General features: G+C 42.2%; 1 protein-coding gene across 3 annotated transcripts in view; it reads right to left on the reverse strand.

Moving 5' to 3' along the window:
• KIAA1549L (KIAA1549 like) overlaps positions 1 to 17,638 on the reverse strand; it is a 281,873-nt gene that overhangs the window by 101,272 nt on the left and 162,963 nt on the right. For all 3 annotated transcript variants that reach the window (XM_082270116.1, XM_082270115.1, XM_082270114.1), the window contains exons 11-13: positions 12,041 to 12,216; positions 8,519 to 8,646; positions 5,023 to 5,049 (exon numbers count right to left, since the gene is read on the reverse strand). In XM_082270116.1, coding sequence (XP_082126242.1) covers positions 5,023 to 5,049; positions 8,519 to 8,646; positions 12,041 to 12,216 — 331 coding nt within the window. The remainder of the gene's footprint in view (positions 1 to 5,022; positions 5,050 to 8,518; positions 8,647 to 12,040; positions 12,217 to 17,638) is intronic.

Here is a 17,638-nt window from a genome sequence, read left to right on the forward strand (position 1 = left end):
ATAATAATGTCTATACCAATGTGATTAATTGCCATGGCCTACACCTTGTCCCTGGGTTTTATTAATATCTCATTGATCTGTATGCAGAGACAGGAGCAGTGCCTGAAGGTTTTAGTAATGTGTAACTAGTAGTCTTTAGTAAAACGATCTCAGCATGCCACAGCTGCCATAAATTTTACCCACTGCCAATGCACACTTTTAATCCCTAATATTTATATCCCTCTATCCCCCTGATTTCACCCCTTAACAATTTAATCCCTAAAATTTACATCTTTCTAACCCCCTGATTTACCCCTTAACAATTTAATCCCTAAAATGTTATGATAACCCTAATCTAATGTCACACCTAACATACCTTCCAACTTATAAGATGGGAAAGAGGGGCACCTTTTATCACAAAGTATTTAGCCAAAGGGCACACCCCTTGCCACCCCCATAAAAAAAAATGAATAAGCAAAATATCTTGTTTATGGAAAGTTGGCCTTTATTAAACATTGAAACAGAAAAAATTATTGGTTTAACCCACTAGTGCCTGTAACAATTTAGTGAATGGATTATAGGTTTATTTCAATACAACTCTTTAATATATTCCAGGGCTGATCATCCTCAGGTGCACAAGTAGTTACATGCAAATGACCTCAAATAGCTGTGGGCACTGTCAGTATCTCATTTCTTTTAATGAGGATTCCAACCTGCAGCTAATCACAGGAAACCCTGCTAAATCTCCCATGGGTAATCGCAAAAGGCCCCATTCGTAGGTGTGAATGAGGCCTTTTCTGAGAAGATGGCACTGCTTGTTTTTGGGACTGTTGGCATGATAATCTTAGCAATGACAAGATAAGTATGGTAGAAGGGTTAGGATTTTGCATCAAAGGTTAAGGTTAGGAATTCGGGGATTAAGTGTTATGTCTTATGGTGCAATTTCATATTCTATCATACTGTTGATAGATTTACTGTCCAATCAAAAATAAAATTGGAGGATTGTTTGATGCATCATATAAATGATAATATCAAATTATCTGCTTCCCTTACAATTGTATTTCCCATCTGAACTGATCAGAATAATTTTGATTAAAACTGGTTTTGCTTGAAACTGCGAAACGGAACAGTATGTGGTTGGTTAACTAAAATTGGAGCACTCAAAATCCGGAGCAGCTGTGCATGGTAGCCAATCAGCTTTTAACTTCAGCTTGTTCAATTAAGCTTTGACAATAAAACCTGGAAGTTGATTGGCTACCATGCACAGCTACACCAGATTTTGCACTCGCCAGTTTTAGTAAATGAACCCCTATATGTCCTTTTGTTAATTCACAGTTCTAATCATAATATTTGACTCTGTGAAGAATCGTTCGAGCAGATTGTTACATTTACATGTATGCCACCATTATTAAGGCCCGTACACACGATAAGAAAATCTGTAGGGAAAATTCGTCCGGCGACCGATCTGCCCGATTTTCGGATTGTTAGTATGGTGCTTTCGACAGCCAACTCCGACTTTTCGGCTGACAAAATCCTGATGTGCAGGCTATAAAATTTTTGTTTTCCGTAATACAACGTCCGATTTTCGTCTCATTAGTACAGATTTCGACGGAAAAAAATCTTAAGAGCAAGACTAGGCATGCTCAGAGAGAAAGAACACATACAAAGCAATTCAACACATGACATCACTTCTGAAGTAGAATTCTGTCTTACGGGAAAATAACCTCTTCACTTTCCACATCAGACTAGCATGCCACAAAAAACGGACGACAGATCGTTTGATAATCTGATCGTGTGTACGGGGCTTAAGTGTTAAAGGCTGATTTTCAAGGTCATGTTAAGGATTAAGGTTAGGCTGGGACTGAGGTAAAGTTTTAGGGGTTTATTTACTAAAGGCAAATAGACTGTTGCCCTCTTCAAGTGCTTTAGAGCTTACTAAATGAGGTAAGGCTTCACTTTGCAACGAATACCCAATCACGTGCAAGGAAAATAAAAAAAAACTGAGTTTTGCTAATGGCCCGTACACACGATCCGAAAATCAGACGAAAATTAACGCTTGTGAAAGGATCGGATGATAATCGGATCGTTAGTACACAGCTTACGAGAGGCGATCACGACAGTTCACCCGATATTATCCGGTCGTGCAAGCATAAAAATTTTGATCGTATTATAACACATCGTACGATAATCGTATTATCAGTATGTTGTTCGTCCGAAAAAAATGGTGAGCAGTAGACAGCGCATGAGCAGTAGACATCATTTTCCCCTCACACGCTACAGCGTGGTTACGCATACCGGAAGCTAAGAATTATCGTCCGAGAAAATTCGTATCGTGAGTAACCTCTCCCGTTAAGCGAATATTATTGAGAGCTGCTAGAATACGAAAAATAACGGATGGAACGTCGCCCGATTTTCGGATCGTGTCTACTGGGCATTAGACATGATTGGATGATGGAAGTCAGCAGAGTGTCTGCTCATTTACTAAGCTCTGGCGCAACTGCACTTTGCAAAGTGCATAGTCTTTTTTTCCCTTTAGTAAATCAACCCCTTAGGGTAAAGTGTTACATTTATTGGATAGGTTAAGCATTAGGGTATATCAAACACAAAACCTAATTTTATATCTGTATAGAATAGGAAATGGTTAGATCCCCTGTCTGTGTCTGTGTCTCACAACAGGGCAGGAAGGGAGAGTAAACCTCTACAAAATGTAGTAGTGATGCTGAAAATAATTTATTGTCCCTTAGCTATTCATTTTGCTGCAGGAAAATGCATTATAACACATGTTGGGTTTTGGATAGAACAAGGTTAGGAATGTTGAAAGTGAAAGAAAATTCCCAATTTGGGTTGTCACCAGAACAAGAATAGATGGGAAAGCTTCCAATGAAGAAATCTCCCCAATGGGACACAGGTGGTAAGAAAAAAAAATGTTTAAATAGCAGGAGTAATAACCCTATTCAAAATAACAAAAATATTTTGCCTTTAGTTTTTAAGATTATTTTTCAGTGCCAGGACAAGGTCATCCAGTGCCCAAGGCAAGGATGCCAAACTGCGCCCCACCCCATTTCACTTAGGGTTAGGGTCAAGGCGCCCCCCCATCCCTGCAATAAACCATTGCGCCCAGTGCAACTGTTCCTCCTGCCCACCCCTTGTCCCGGCCCTGTTTATAGCTATCTGTATCCCAGCTGGAAAGATTTCCACTCGCTTCCTGTGTGGTCACCAGAAAAGGAAGTGAGAAGAATCTCTCCAATTGGAGGCCAGATGTCTATATTTTTAGGTAAGCCAACAAGCCCAGAACTGCTGCCAGGCTGTTATTGCTGTCTGTATTCCTACTGGAGAGTTTTACCTTTTTTTTTGTACAGTACTATGACAAGAAGTTAGGCTAATAATATCCCTGATTAGGCAGACAGTAATATTAGTCTTTTCCATTCTTTACAAAACTAAAAAAAAAAAGGACTGGCCGAAGTTATTCTTTAACAGCAATATACTCTGCTTGGTGATTTTTACCTACAGGTAAACCTATAATAAGGCTTACCTGTAGGTAAACTGAATATCTCCTAAACCTGCAGTGTTTAGGAGATATTCACACCAGCGGCGCATGCGCTCTGAAGGTCTGGCGTATTGTCCTGGAACTTCAGAGCTCCTTGCCTGAACAGAGGGCTCCCCCATGCGTGGAACATCGTGAATCCGGTCATTGTTATGGTATGTCCAGCAAGCTCATACAGGTGTCATGGTCAGATATATATGCACAGATCAGTTATTACTTTATAAGCACCCACTTAATATTGAGTAGGTCTCCCTTTTGCCACCAGAACAAATCCTTTTGCCACCAAAACAGCCAAGACCCATGGAGGCATGGATGCCACTAGACCTCTGAAGGTATGCTGTGGTATCTGACACCAAGTCGCCAGTAGCAGATCCTGTAGGACCTGTATGTTGCGAGGTGGGGCCTCCATCGATCGGACTTGTTTTTCTAGCACATCCCACAAATGTTCAATTGGATTGAGATCTGGAAATTTTGGAAGCAAAGTTAACACCTTAAACTCGTTGTTTCTTTAAAGCATTCTTTAACTATGTTTGCAGTATGGCAGGGCGTATTATCCTGCTGATAGAGGCTACTGCCATTGGGGAATACCATTTTCATTAAGGGGTGTACTTGGTCAGCATAATGTTTGGGCAGGTGTCAAAATAACATCCACATGAATGGCAGGACCCCAGGTTTCCCAGCAGAACATTGCCCAAAGCCTCACATTGCCTCCATTGGCTTGCATTCTTCCCATACTTCATCCTGGTGCCATCTATTCTCCAGGTAAGTGATGCACATGCACCTGGCCACCCACATGATCTATAAGAAAACATGATTCATCAAACCATTTCACCTTCCTCCATTGCTCTGGGGTCCGGTTCTAATGCTCAATGTAGACACTTTTGGTTGTGGACGTTGGTCAGCTTCGGCAGTCTGACCAGTCTAGGACTACACCGCCCCATACACAATAACCTGCAATGCCCATTTTTCCAGCTTTCAGCACATCAACTTCAGGGACAAATTGTTTACTTGCTTCCTAGTATATCTCATTGACTTTCAAATGCCATTGTAACAAGATAATCAATCGTATTCAGTTAACCTGTCTGTGGTCATGAAATTATGGCTGATCGGTGTATAAACAAATATACATGTGATCATTTTGTGGGCATCCAGACAACCTTTATCACTAGCCAGATGAATTTGTTGTGGAGGAACCGCAGGGGCTTGCACAGAGCCCTGACCTCAACCCTACTGAACACCTTCAGGATGAATTGGAACACTAGTTGTAGACCAGGTCTCATCCAACATCAGAACCTGAACTGCAATCGTATGTCCAACAAGCTCATTGAGGTGTGATGGTCAGGTGTATATAAACAAATACATGTAATTCCTTTTTGGACACCCAGATATCTTTATCACCAGTCAGAAGAGACATCAGAGGAGAGAGGGGTTAATAGACACCCGCCCGCACAAAGGCTTCATAGGTTAGTAACAACAGAATGATACACTGAAAATCTTACCAATTTTCTGTTTATGTTTTTTAAGTCCTGAATATCAAAGAAAAAAAAAGATAAATCTTACTAATGGAGTACTATGTAAGTTCATTTAAGTCAACAAAATAAAACAGCTTCTAAGGCCTCATTCACATGGGCATACCTATGTGTACACCAGTGCGAAGTGCGTCTTTGCCTGCATGGGATGCACAGTTGTTCCCTGTATCTGCTTGCAGGCAGTCCCATCCATATTTATTGAGACACAGCAGCTACAGGGATACAGCAGTTAGTCCCACACATCCATACGGCTGTCAAATTGGGTGCTGTGGCTGTGTCCCTGCAGCCACCTCATCCCAATAGACATGAATGGGACTGCCTGCATGCAGATGCACGAAACACCTGTATAAGTCGTGCAAGCAAAGGCGTCCCCTTTGCATGGGTGTAAGCATAGATAAGCCTATGTGAGTGAGGCCTAAAATAATGTTTGGGTTCCATTAATTTACAACTGCAACCCAACGCATATATAGAATGCGACAGGGGCGTAACTACAGGGGTTGCAGGGGTTGCAATTGCAACCGGGCCTCATGCTCCAGGGGGCCTATATGGCTTCCCTGTACACCTGGATAGGAGAGGCGGCGGGGGAAGCATGTAGAGCAATCACTGTCCTCCTTTTTCCTCCTGTAGCTGCAGGAGGAAAATGGAGGAGATTGGTTCCTCTGTAGGCTGCCCCCGCCACTCCTCCTATCCAGTTCACTTGTGTTCTGATGTCTCTGGGCCCCTGTGTGCTCCCCAGGCTTGAAGGGAAGGGCCCCCGACCAGAGGTCAGGGGCCCTTCATGGTTTCTTGCACCGGGGCCCTGAAGGTTCTAGTTACGCCCCTGGAATGCGATATGGCACACCACAATGCACAGTTCTGAATGCTGTGTGTTCTGCAGTGCACAGTATTTTGAAAAATGAGGCATGATCTATTTTTTGTGCATTGAGGTGTGCTCATGGCTCATTCAAAATGAATGGGCTGCCTATTGCAATGCGCCCCAACACGTGGAAATGTGTGCATTAAACAGCACAGTGCTGTGGTGTGAATCCTTAGACAGAAGGCAGTTTACTTGCAAGCATTTTCCAAAATGTTAATAGGTATATTCGGTTTATTTATATCTGAGTTGTGATTAAAAATAATAATAATAAATAATTTCACCCAAAACTGATATTTTAGTTTCTGGCAGATCCGGGAGAGAAAATCACCCAACAGCTTCTTATATCTGTCAGGGATTCCATTCAGATTCCTTACATCTGTTATGGCTATTAGGGTAGGTGCACATGGACTAATGTTGGTGCAAATGTCCTTTAGCCTACAATTCCAGGTGGTTTATTGCACCCGGGGGGAAGGCAGGTGGCCATAGTAGTGAATGACTATATGAGCTTGTAAGTGTGTGAATGCTTTTTTTGCATTGGCGTGTACCAGTGCATGTATTTACAATGTATTCTCAAAACAGAGAACTTCCATTATAAGGAAATACATCATATGCACATGTAAACGCCAGTGCAAATAAGCATCGGCATTTACGCAAGTACTGTACAAGCTCATAGAGCCATTCACTGCTATGGCTGGCTGTCTGCGCCAACTGTCAAACATCCATGTGCATGTATCCTTAGGTGGGGTTGCCACTTTTCCTACTGTTTTTAATTTTTTTTTGTAAATCATCGAAAACTTAAGAGGAGGAGCTGGGACATATAAAAGGGGATGGGAACACCCAAAACTACCAGGTGAATGGAAAGAGTCAGGAGGCAATGCAGGGAGAGATCACTGTTGAAGTATCCAACACATATAAGAAACCAGAGATGACAGAGCCTAATATGCTGCTCCACCTATAACTAAACTTTCTTTCAGGGGAATGATCCTTTAAATCAGGGGTCTCCAAACTATGGCCCATGGCTGATGTTCACAGTCTCCACCTCCCCACAGCTGATGTGCACAGTGTCCACTTCTCCTCCCCAGCCCCCCCCCATCTGATGTTTACAGTCTCCACTTCCCTTCTCCAGCCCGCCCACAGCTGATGTGCATGGTCTCCACTTCTCCCCCTCTTATGGGGACACTGATATATGGAAGACAATAATGGGGGGGACCCTTAAGTATGGAGTGACTCTGATGGAGACAATGATGGGGACCCTTTAGTAAGGAGGGACTCTGATGGGGACAGTGATGAAAGGGGGCACTCTGATGGGGATTCTGATGTAAGGGGGGTCATTGATGGAGACCTTGATGTAAAAAGGCACATTGATAGGGATGATGATGTAATGGGGGCTGTGATGGGGACAAAGATGTAAGGGGGCACCCTGATGGGGATGCTGATGAAACGGGAACATTGATGGGGTCCCTGATGTAAGGGGGAACTAATTTGGGGACTCTAATGAAAGTGGGAAATCTCATGGGGACCCTGATGTAAGGGGGTACTCTGATGGGGGCTCTAGTGAAAGGGGGGCTCTGATGAAGGGGAGACATTTATAGGGACCCTGATGTAAGGGGGTACTCTGATGGGGGCTCTAATAGAAGGGGGGACCTTGATGTAAGGGGTATTCTAATGGGGGATCTAATGAAAGGGGAACTTTGATGGGGATACTGATAAAAGGGGGGTCACTGTTAGGGACAGAGATGTAAGGGGGTACTCTAATGGGGGCTCTAATGAAAGGGAGACACTGATGCGGATATTGATGTTAGGGGGCACACTGATGTGGATCTTGATGTAAGGGAAAACTCTTATGGGGAATCTAATAAAGAGAGGGAACGCTGATGTAAAGGGGTGCTCGGATTGGGGCTCTAATGAAAGGGGGGACCTTGGTTAAAGGGAAACTCTGAAGGGGATCCTGACGTAAGTGGAGACACTGATGAGTAAGATGCATACTGATATTATTTATGTTCAACCTTTATTAATGTCCCAAGTTTATTATAAATTTCTTTGCCGTGTTTTACTTATGTTTTTTCTCTGTTGTTCTGAATTATATTATGCTGATTTTTTTAAAGCTCAAGTTAAACCGTATTCATTCATTTGTATGTTATTTCATTCATTTATTATTTTTTTACAGCTCGCGAATATATACGGTATAATATGTACGGTATGGTCCTCATACTGAAAAGTTTGGAGACCCCTGGTTTCGGTAAATGTTTTTTCCTGAAGGTGGAATTCACTCTTTATGTTCTAATAATCTTGTACACTATTATATAATAATATATATATAAACCTAAAGCTATAACTACAATAGATAAATCTCAGGACAGCAGCCCTGCCTGTGCCAGTTTTCTCCTTACTGGTATGTAATGCAGGCATGGCTCCCTGTATTTAGTATTTTCCTCCCTGACTTTCTAAATATGTTTTTTGTATAATATGAATGTGGTGATTTAGATGACAATCCACGCGCCTGCACTGCACAGTGGATAAAGTCATTAGACCGGTATGAGGCGGTGGTGGGGAGCGTTTCGATGATATACAGCGCTGTCTGCAGGGCACATAGCACAGATCCCTTCTCACCATTCCACTTGCACGCCTCGTCCTTTTTCATCCTGTGCTGAGCCATGAGTTTCTGCGGAGTGCTCCCGTCTGAACTGGCCTCCTCTGATTCGTTGCTGATGACGGAACCGTTTTCACAAGGCGACCGGCTGTGGGTTACCATAGCAACACAGACAAGTGTTAGGCATCATTTCTGGGACTCATGTAATGAAAATGTCACGACAAGCTTGTGGAAGAAGTGGGGGGATACTGCCACTAAATTATCTATTGTATCATGCATCTGTTCTATCATCATCAACAATACAAACACACTCCCAGACACATCATCATTGTACTTATATCTGATTATCTATCAGTATTTCACCGGACATTATAGGATCATACTTCCAGAGGGTTATTAAATGTGCACATCAAAATATTAGAGGATAGATAGATAGATAGATAGATAGATAGATAGATAGATAGATAGATAGATAGATAGATAGATAGATAGATAGATAGATAGATAGATAGATAGATAGATAGATAGATAGATAGATAGATAGATAGATATGTTAAAGATAGATAGATAGATAGATAGATAGATAGATAGATAGATAGATAGATAGATAGATAGATAGATAGATAGATAGATAGATAGATAGATAGATAGATAGATAGATGGATGGATGCATAGATGGATGGATAGATGGATAGATAGATGGATAGATAGATGGATAGATAGATGGATAGATAGATAGATAGACAGACAGACAGACAGACAGACAGACAGACAGACAGACAGACAGACAGACAGACAGACAGACAGATAGATAGATAGATAGATAGATAGATAGATAGATAGATAGATAGATAGATAGATAGATAGATATGTTAAAGATAGATAGATAGATAGATAGATAGATAGATAGATAGATAGATAGATAGATAGATAGATAGATAGATAGATAGATAGATAGATAGATAGATATGTTAAAGATAAGTAGATAGATGGAGTCAATAGACAGATAGACACATGGACATACAGGCAGGCAGACAGACAGACAGACAGACAGACAGACAGACAGACAGACAGACAGATAGATAGACAGATAGATAGATAGATAGATAGATAGATAGATAGATAGATAGATAGATAGATAGATAGATAGATAGATAGATAGATAGATAGATAGATAGATAGATAGATAGATAGATAGATAGATAGATAGATAGATAGATAGAAGGATACAGTAGTCAGAGATAGCTATTAATGCATAGACTAATACTCAGCTTGTAGATGGATAGATACAGTATCTCACAAAAGTGAGTACACCCCTCACATTTGTGGAAATATTTTATTATATCTTTTCATGTGACAACACTGAAGAAAAACGACACTTTGCTACAATGTAAAGTAGTGATTATACAGCTTGTATAACAGTGTAAATTTGATGTCCCTTCAAAATAACTCAACACACAGCAAGTCAGCCAATAATGTCTAAACCCTGGCAACAAAAGTGAGTACCCCCCTAAGTGAAAATGTCCAAAGTAGGCCCAAAGTGTCAACATTTTGTGTGGCCACCGTTGTTTTCCAGCACCGCCTTAACCTTCTTGGGCATGGAGTTCACCAGAGCTTCACAGGTTACCACTGGAGTCCTCTTCCACTCCTCCATGACAACACCACAGAGCTGGTGAATGTTAGAGACCTTGCGCTCCTCCACCTTCCGTTTGGTGATGCCCCACAGATGCTCAATAGGGTTTAGGTCTGGAGACATGCTTGGCCAGTCCATTACCTTTACCCTCAGCTTCTTTAGCAAGGCATTGGTCATCTTGGAGGTGTGTTTGGGGTCGTTATCATGTTGCGGCCAAGTCTCAGAAGGGAGGGGATCATGCTCTGCTTCAGTATGTCACAGTACATGTTGGCATTCATGGTTCCCTCAATGGACTGTAGCTCCCCAGTGTCGGCAGCACTCATGCAGCCCATAGACATAGACACACGGACATACAGATAGATAGATAAAGACATGGATGAGTGAGTTTTGGGGTGGAGGAACTTGACTGGCCTGACCTCTAACCCAAAAGAACACCTTTGGGATGAACTAGTGTGGAGACTGCAAGCCAGGCCTTCTCACCCACATCAGTGCCTCACCTCACACATGTGCTTCTGGAAGAATGGTCAAACATTCCCAAAGATACACTCATAAATCTTGTGGACAGTCTTCCCAGAAGAGTTGAAGCTGTTATAGCTGCAAAGGGTGGGCCAACTCAATATTGAACCCTACGGACTAAGACTGAGATGCCATTAAAGTTCATGTGCGTTTAAAGGCAGGCGTCCCAGGATAGATAGATAGATAGATAGATAGATAGATAGATAGATAGATAGATAGATAGATAGATAGATAGATAGATAGATAGATAGATAGATAGATAGATAGATAGATAGATAGATAGATAGATAGATAGATAGATAGATAGATAGATAGATATTTTTATTCATCTTAGTAGAAATCACACTCCACTAGATTTGGACATATAAATGCAAAATATAAATTTTTCTATTACCCTTTAATGAGATATCATTGCTGACTCACCCTGAACAAGCTATGTGCTTGGCTCTTATGCTGACTCTTTGGCTCCAATACCTTCTTACTCACTGACCCAAAACAAACATGTGAATCAGCCATCATTATCTAGCCAACTAGCACTGTAACATACAGAAATCAGCAATGGCAGCCTCTGTGGTTAAATTATCTATTGTATCATCTGTTCTATCATCATCAACAATACAAACACACTCCCAGACACATCATCATTGTATTTATATCTGATTATCTATCAGTATTTCACCGGACATTATAGGATCATACTTCCAGAGGGTTATTAAATGTGCACATCAAAATATTAGAGGATAGATAGATAGATAGATAGATAGATAGATAGATAGATAGATAGATAGATAGATAGATAGATAGATAGATAGATAGATAGATAGATAGATAGATAGATAGATAGATAGATAGATAGATAGATAGATAGATAGATAGATAGATAGAGAGATTTTCCATCTTCAGTGGCTAATTATTGTCTGCATACCTCTGGGTCAGGGGTTGGGAAAATTGTAAAGCCAGAGATTAAGCATGACAGCCAGGCAACCTTTTTTTTTTTTTTTTAGTTTTTTTAGATCTGTATAGATTTTATTGCTGTGAGTGTGTCACTGCTCGGAGCATATAATACATTTACTATATGTACTTTATTTGTCCCGATCACTGCCACTGGGACAGAAAGTGTTGGGGGATCCAAATTTTTACAATTGTCATCAGCACATGAATTGAGCGGAAATCTTCCAGTGTAGACACCAATTTTGGTGACAACTGTCTTGTCACTGACTGTGGGGGGGATCTCTTCTTTCCTTCAGACGGGAAGGGAAGGAAAATCTCATCAACAGGACACAGATTGCAATAAAAGTTCTAACCCTTCCCTACTCTAACTAGTTATGTACAGTAGTGATGTGAATATTCTCATTTTAGATTTGAAGCCTGGAATTGGTGCTAAAGGCCTCACCTTTTTCTTGTATCCGAAGATTTGAGCATTTTTTCTGTACTCCCATCCTTAATGCTGTCCCTTTCTTGCGACAAGTTCAAAGATGGCACCGCAGTCTCATGGGTTACAGGAAGGGCCTCCTCATCACCTCCTTGCTGGCCCAGGTGCTGCTTGGCATAATCGAAACCTTGGACGGGCTGTATGAGAAGGTACATAATATATATTGAGTTTATAATGAGGATGCCATCCCAACCAAAGTATTCATGTTCTTGTTTTGGACTAAGTCTGTAAGGTTCTCATTCAACCGGGTCATATTTAGTACTAAAATGGTGTGGGGGGCATAAACTGTGCACCACATCCCAAGACAATGTAAAGTTTCAGAGCCAGAAAACAGAAGATTGGGCCTTTCAAGGTGTCACCCATTTTTAGGAAAGAAAAATAACCAAACAATATAAAAACAAAACATTTATTATATGAACATTAAAATGCACTTGTTGGTGTAGTACATAAAAATGGTTTAAATTCACACAAATACATAGAGAGTGAGTGCCCTGCACATAACCTCACAACAAGCAAGATGTCTATACGACCCTCCTAAAGCGGAAGTATCCCCTGTATAAAAAAAAAAAACCTGCAGGACAATGGCATAATGTGCTAGTATGCATCGCATACTAGCACATTATAAAATACTTACCTTAGAATGAAGCCCCGAAACAGTCGCCCGGACACCGCTGAGGGAGCTGATATGTTCCCTCAGCATCTCTTCCGGGTTCGGCAGCTCCGGCGCTGTGAGTGGCCAGGGCCGCGATGATGTCACTCCAGCGCATGCGCGCGGGAGTTCACTTTCCGGCAAGGAGCTCTGAAGGTCCGGCAAGATACGCCGGACCTTCCGAGCGCATGAGCCGCTGGTGTCAACGGCTGCATGCAGTGTGAATATCTCCTAAACCGTGCAGGTTTAGGAGATATACATTTTATCTACAGGTAAGCCTTATTATAGGCCTTATTATAGGCTTACCTGTAGGTAAAAATTTAAAAGCGGAGTATACTACCGCTTTAATCATGACAGAAGCATGACAACCAGACTTGTATAAAGTACTCAAAATTTCTACTTGAGTAAAAGTACAAGTGCTCGATCAAAAAGTGACTTGAGTAGAAGTGGAAGTGCTCGCAGAAAAAGTTACTTAAGTGGAAGTACTAAAGTATTCAACATTTTTTTTACTTAAGTATTGCAAGTAGTTTTTTCAAAAAAATTGCTACTTAAGTACTAAAAGTAAAAAGTACCAGTAGTTTTGAAAAAAAATTTCTACTCAAGTACTGAAAGTAGAAGTACAAGTACTGTGTCATGTAGTTATTAACGAAAGAAGTCAAAAGTTTGAACATCATATTGTTTTTTATTATTTCAAATGATTTATTCAAATGATTAACCTGTGTTTGTTAGTAGTTTCTTGATGCACTTTAAGCGCTGTAGCACCATTTATTTGTTTGTTTCATATTTTCTTTTTATTGGAAAGATTTGGTATAGCAGCTTTTATTATACACAGCCTTTATTTTCATATGCGCTGATTTACAAATGACATTATACACATTTTTTTGAGCTTTATGCAACCTGCCATTTACTGTTCTGGCAGTGGTAATTTTTTTATAAGTAACGAGTAACTATGCAGCACAAAAAAAAAAAATAAATGAGTAGAAGTATCGAAATCATCGAAAAAATGTAGTGAAGTAAAAGTAGAAGTAGGAGAAAAAAATTCTACTCTAGGAAAGTACAGATACCGCATTTCGGTACTTAAGTACAGTACTTAAGTAGTTCTACTTCGTTACTATACATCTCTGATGACAACAATGTACCCAGTTCCTAATGATATCTTCTGGAATAGAAGATGATTGCTGTAAGCAGTGGTGTATTTAGGTTTTGTGCTGCCCTAGGCCTGACTAAACTCGTGCACCCCCTAATTTAAGTATGACCCACCCCTTCCTGTCAAGGTCACGCCTCTTCCCATTTAAGACTCGTCCTGCCATCTGTAAATCACACCCCTTCCTCTCTAGGCTCCACCTATTGTAACATGCATGGTGAGCCTTAGGATGGCCATATTCTATACAATCTGATTGTACAATTTTCTTTTGAGCTACCATCAAATGTGTATTACAAGGGCCTGCCTGATTTGATACAGAGTGAATGTATGTTTAGCTATGTCCTTATATTACATGGTTTTGGTAAATATAAAGGAGAATGTCCAATCTGATTTTTTTTTTAATGTTGGGTCAGCTTTATCTAGATTGTTGGAGAAAGGGAAGAAGGGATGGATGGATAGAGGGATTAATGGATGGATGGAAGTAGAGGTGAATGAATGGAAGGATGGACAAAGTTATGGATGGAGGAATTAATGGAAGGATTGATAAATAGAAGGAGGGAAGGGTGGATGGGGGGGACAGATGTATGGAGAGATGTATGGAGAGATGTATGGAGTGTAAGTAGCTGTCACGCACTAACCTGCTTTTCTCCAGGCCGGCTTCTTCCCCCCACTGCAGAAGTATACTTTAATGAACAGCCCCGGACATACCGACAGGGACCGGTCGTCCTTTACGGGGCTGCTGTATCTCTTGGAGGTACACACCTGGTCACTGTTGGATTCCCTTGCCTGTCTCTTCTGTCGGGTGAGAGAGCTGGCTAAAGCGTGGGAAAGGCTGCAGGTGTGCTGAGTCCTCCCTATACTCTTCTCCAGGATGATGGAGGGGCGAGGGATCAGGACTTTCCCATCACTCCCAGTTCTGGAACATCCCAACAGGTCACCACAGGCTGGAAGACATCCTGGAAGATCCAGGAGAGAGGGGTTGGTCACAGGGTATTATTCCTGGTAGGCAGAGGAGAGCCCATGTAATTTGGCAGCACAACCCTGAGCCAGGTATTCTACATTCTTCCCCCATGGGGGGACACATCCTGGGTCACCCAGATAGGAACTCCCAGAGATCCATTTTAGCGGTGTCAATGTCAGATGAGGAGGACTGATGGAGCGGGTCCCAGATAGGGAGCAGTAAGGATCATCCACTGTGTACACAGCACAGCCCTCCCCTCCTCTGCCGTCCTTGGATCTCAGCATGACAATAAAGCGTAGGTTCACTGGACACCCTCCCCCCCCCCCCAGTCCCCCTGTTCCAATGTCCAGCGATCCCCCACTGTTAGAACGCCTCTTTACAAGTCCGAGGATTTGAAAACCCCACGGCATCACCTAAATCTGTAACTCTCTGCAGAAGAGGCTGATTGGTCAGCACCATCACATGGATGGGGCTGGCTTAGCATATTCCATCTAGCTTGTTCCGTCAACATGCGGATGACCCCCTCAGCGCTGGTAAAACACACCACAACCAGAAGTTAGGACATGCGGCCCAGCAGACAGTTGTCAACCCTATGTTGGGCGTCACCCGGGTGCAGTCCGCACCCCCCACACCCTCTTAGCAATGCCACTGCTGGCTAAAAGTGTATCGCAAGCCGGCAGGGACTATTTTCATTCGGGAGCAGGCAGTTTTTTTCTTGTGGGGGAGCTTTTTTGCTGCCCCCTGCAAAGTGCTGCCCTAGGCCTAGGACTTGTTGGCCTAGGCAGAGATACAGGGTTGTTATATTTCTCTATGCATTTTGCAGTGAACCCTTAGGGATCACAAGAGATCACTTGTGATCCCTAAGGATCTGACTGGTGCCTACTGGTGGGGTGCACACTGCCTTATGTTACAGGTTTTTATTGTGTTTATAATAAAGTCTGTGTTAGTGAATTTCTGTGTAACATGCTGCCCAGGGAGATAGGAAGGGGTTAAAACTGCTAACTTTTGGGTGCTTATAGCTCTGCCCTCTTTTGGTGGGCTATAAATACAAGGGGATGCAGCCTATCTGGGGCGTTCTGCTTTCCACCTGGAAATAGACAGGAAGGATTGCTGCAGAATGCAACTATACTCTAAGCACGAGGCCTCCATTTTTGGAGTACCCAGTTGGGGTGCCAGAAGTCAGATATGTACTTTGATAAAATTACGTTTCTGATCTAAGAGATATGAACTGGGCAGCCTGAGCTACAGTAGGATTTGTGTACAAAAGAATCTGTGAGAGACTGTATTACATTAAATCTGTGACTGCAAGAAGTTCAAATAAATGTAGTAAAAAAATCCAAAATACCTGGTCTGAAGTTTCTTAAGAAAAGGGGTGCATGTAATGTGTTTAAAAGAGCAAGGCTTGTACAACAACAGAAGGGGATGAAGAGGAGATGTAAAATAGATGGCACAGAAGGGTTAATTGGGCAAAAAAGATGATGGAAGATGCGACTACATTGCCACTGCATCACCATGAGCAACTAGTGAAATGGTGAAGAATGTTATAGCAGCCAACCAACAGGAATTATGTGACTTGGCATCAGGGCCGCTGATAAGGGGGTAGCCTCAAAGTTCAGCAGGATTGGGTGCAGTTGCTGGAACCAATCCCTCTATGGCCCTCCCTGTGTTTACAAATGCTTTAGTTTATGAATGAGCAGGGAGCCTCTGTATAGAGGGCTTTCTGTTCATTCAGAAAGGATTGCGCAATTTGTGCTCTCAATCTCTTTCAAAAGCGAGACGTTGAGTGTCTGTTTAGACCCCTGATATTTCATCACACCCCACAGGGCTGTTCAAAAAATGTAAAAAAAAAAAAAAGATAATTCGGGCTCCTTCTCACAGGTATTCTGGTTGCATGAATGAGAGGTTTATTTATTTCTAACAAAAGCTTGAGCTATGAGGAACAAATGAAACATAGGGCTTGCATGACAGGGTGGAAGGGGAACCAGACAGCATAGAGTTAATATGTTCAAAGGGAGAGGTGTGGGGTTTACTTACATGATTTGTTGAGGAGATGGGGTGATGCTGATAGGAAGGGACAGCAACAGTCAGAGTTGGGAAGTCATCGGATGAATGTCCCGCCCTCCCTCCCTGAGATAGGGTAAGTAGGTTGGAAGTTTGAAGGTATTGAAATGGCGGTTGGGACCCCTTGGATGTTGGTGGGATACAAGTGGGGAACCATTGGTTAGGTATGGTGTCCTCTGGATGGATGTGGTCCAATAAGACGGACCAGGTAGTGGTAGACCTGAAAGGCCTGTGGGCAAGTGGTAATGTTTCCTAGGTGGTGTTTTGCAGCTGGGGACATCAATTTTTGATTAATGTTATTGTTATTTATTACTTATTCTGTTTAATAAAAGGCCTGATGGCCATTCAACTTCACGTTGTGTCATGCGTTTTATTGGGGTTAAAGGGGGGTTGATTTTTAGAGAGGTTATGTACAGTGCTTTAAGTGGCCCAAAAGAGGCGCCGGTACTATATTATAGCCTATAAATTTTGTCGCCCCCCCCCCACCCCACAACAGGGTCCCCACAGAGCACCTCCCCTGACCTGGGCTGGGACTCTGGAGCAGGGGTACTCACTGGTGCTGACTGGTCTGGCTTTGGAGTGGGAAATATTCTTGGGGGGGGGGGCAATTGAGGGTGCAGATGTCCAAAATGAGCGTACTGGTACGCTAAGGCGCACGAGCCACATTTGGAAGTGGCGGTACTGAGTACCAGTGCATACCGGCCCACTTAAAGCACTGGTTATGTAGGAGTTTGGTGGTGACAA

This window comes from Pelophylax lessonae, assembly GCF_965119305.1.
Source record: "Pelophylax lessonae genome assembly, chromosome: 10".
In the NCBI taxonomy this organism is placed as follows: Eukaryota; Metazoa; Chordata; class Amphibia; order Anura; family Ranidae; genus Pelophylax; species Pelophylax lessonae.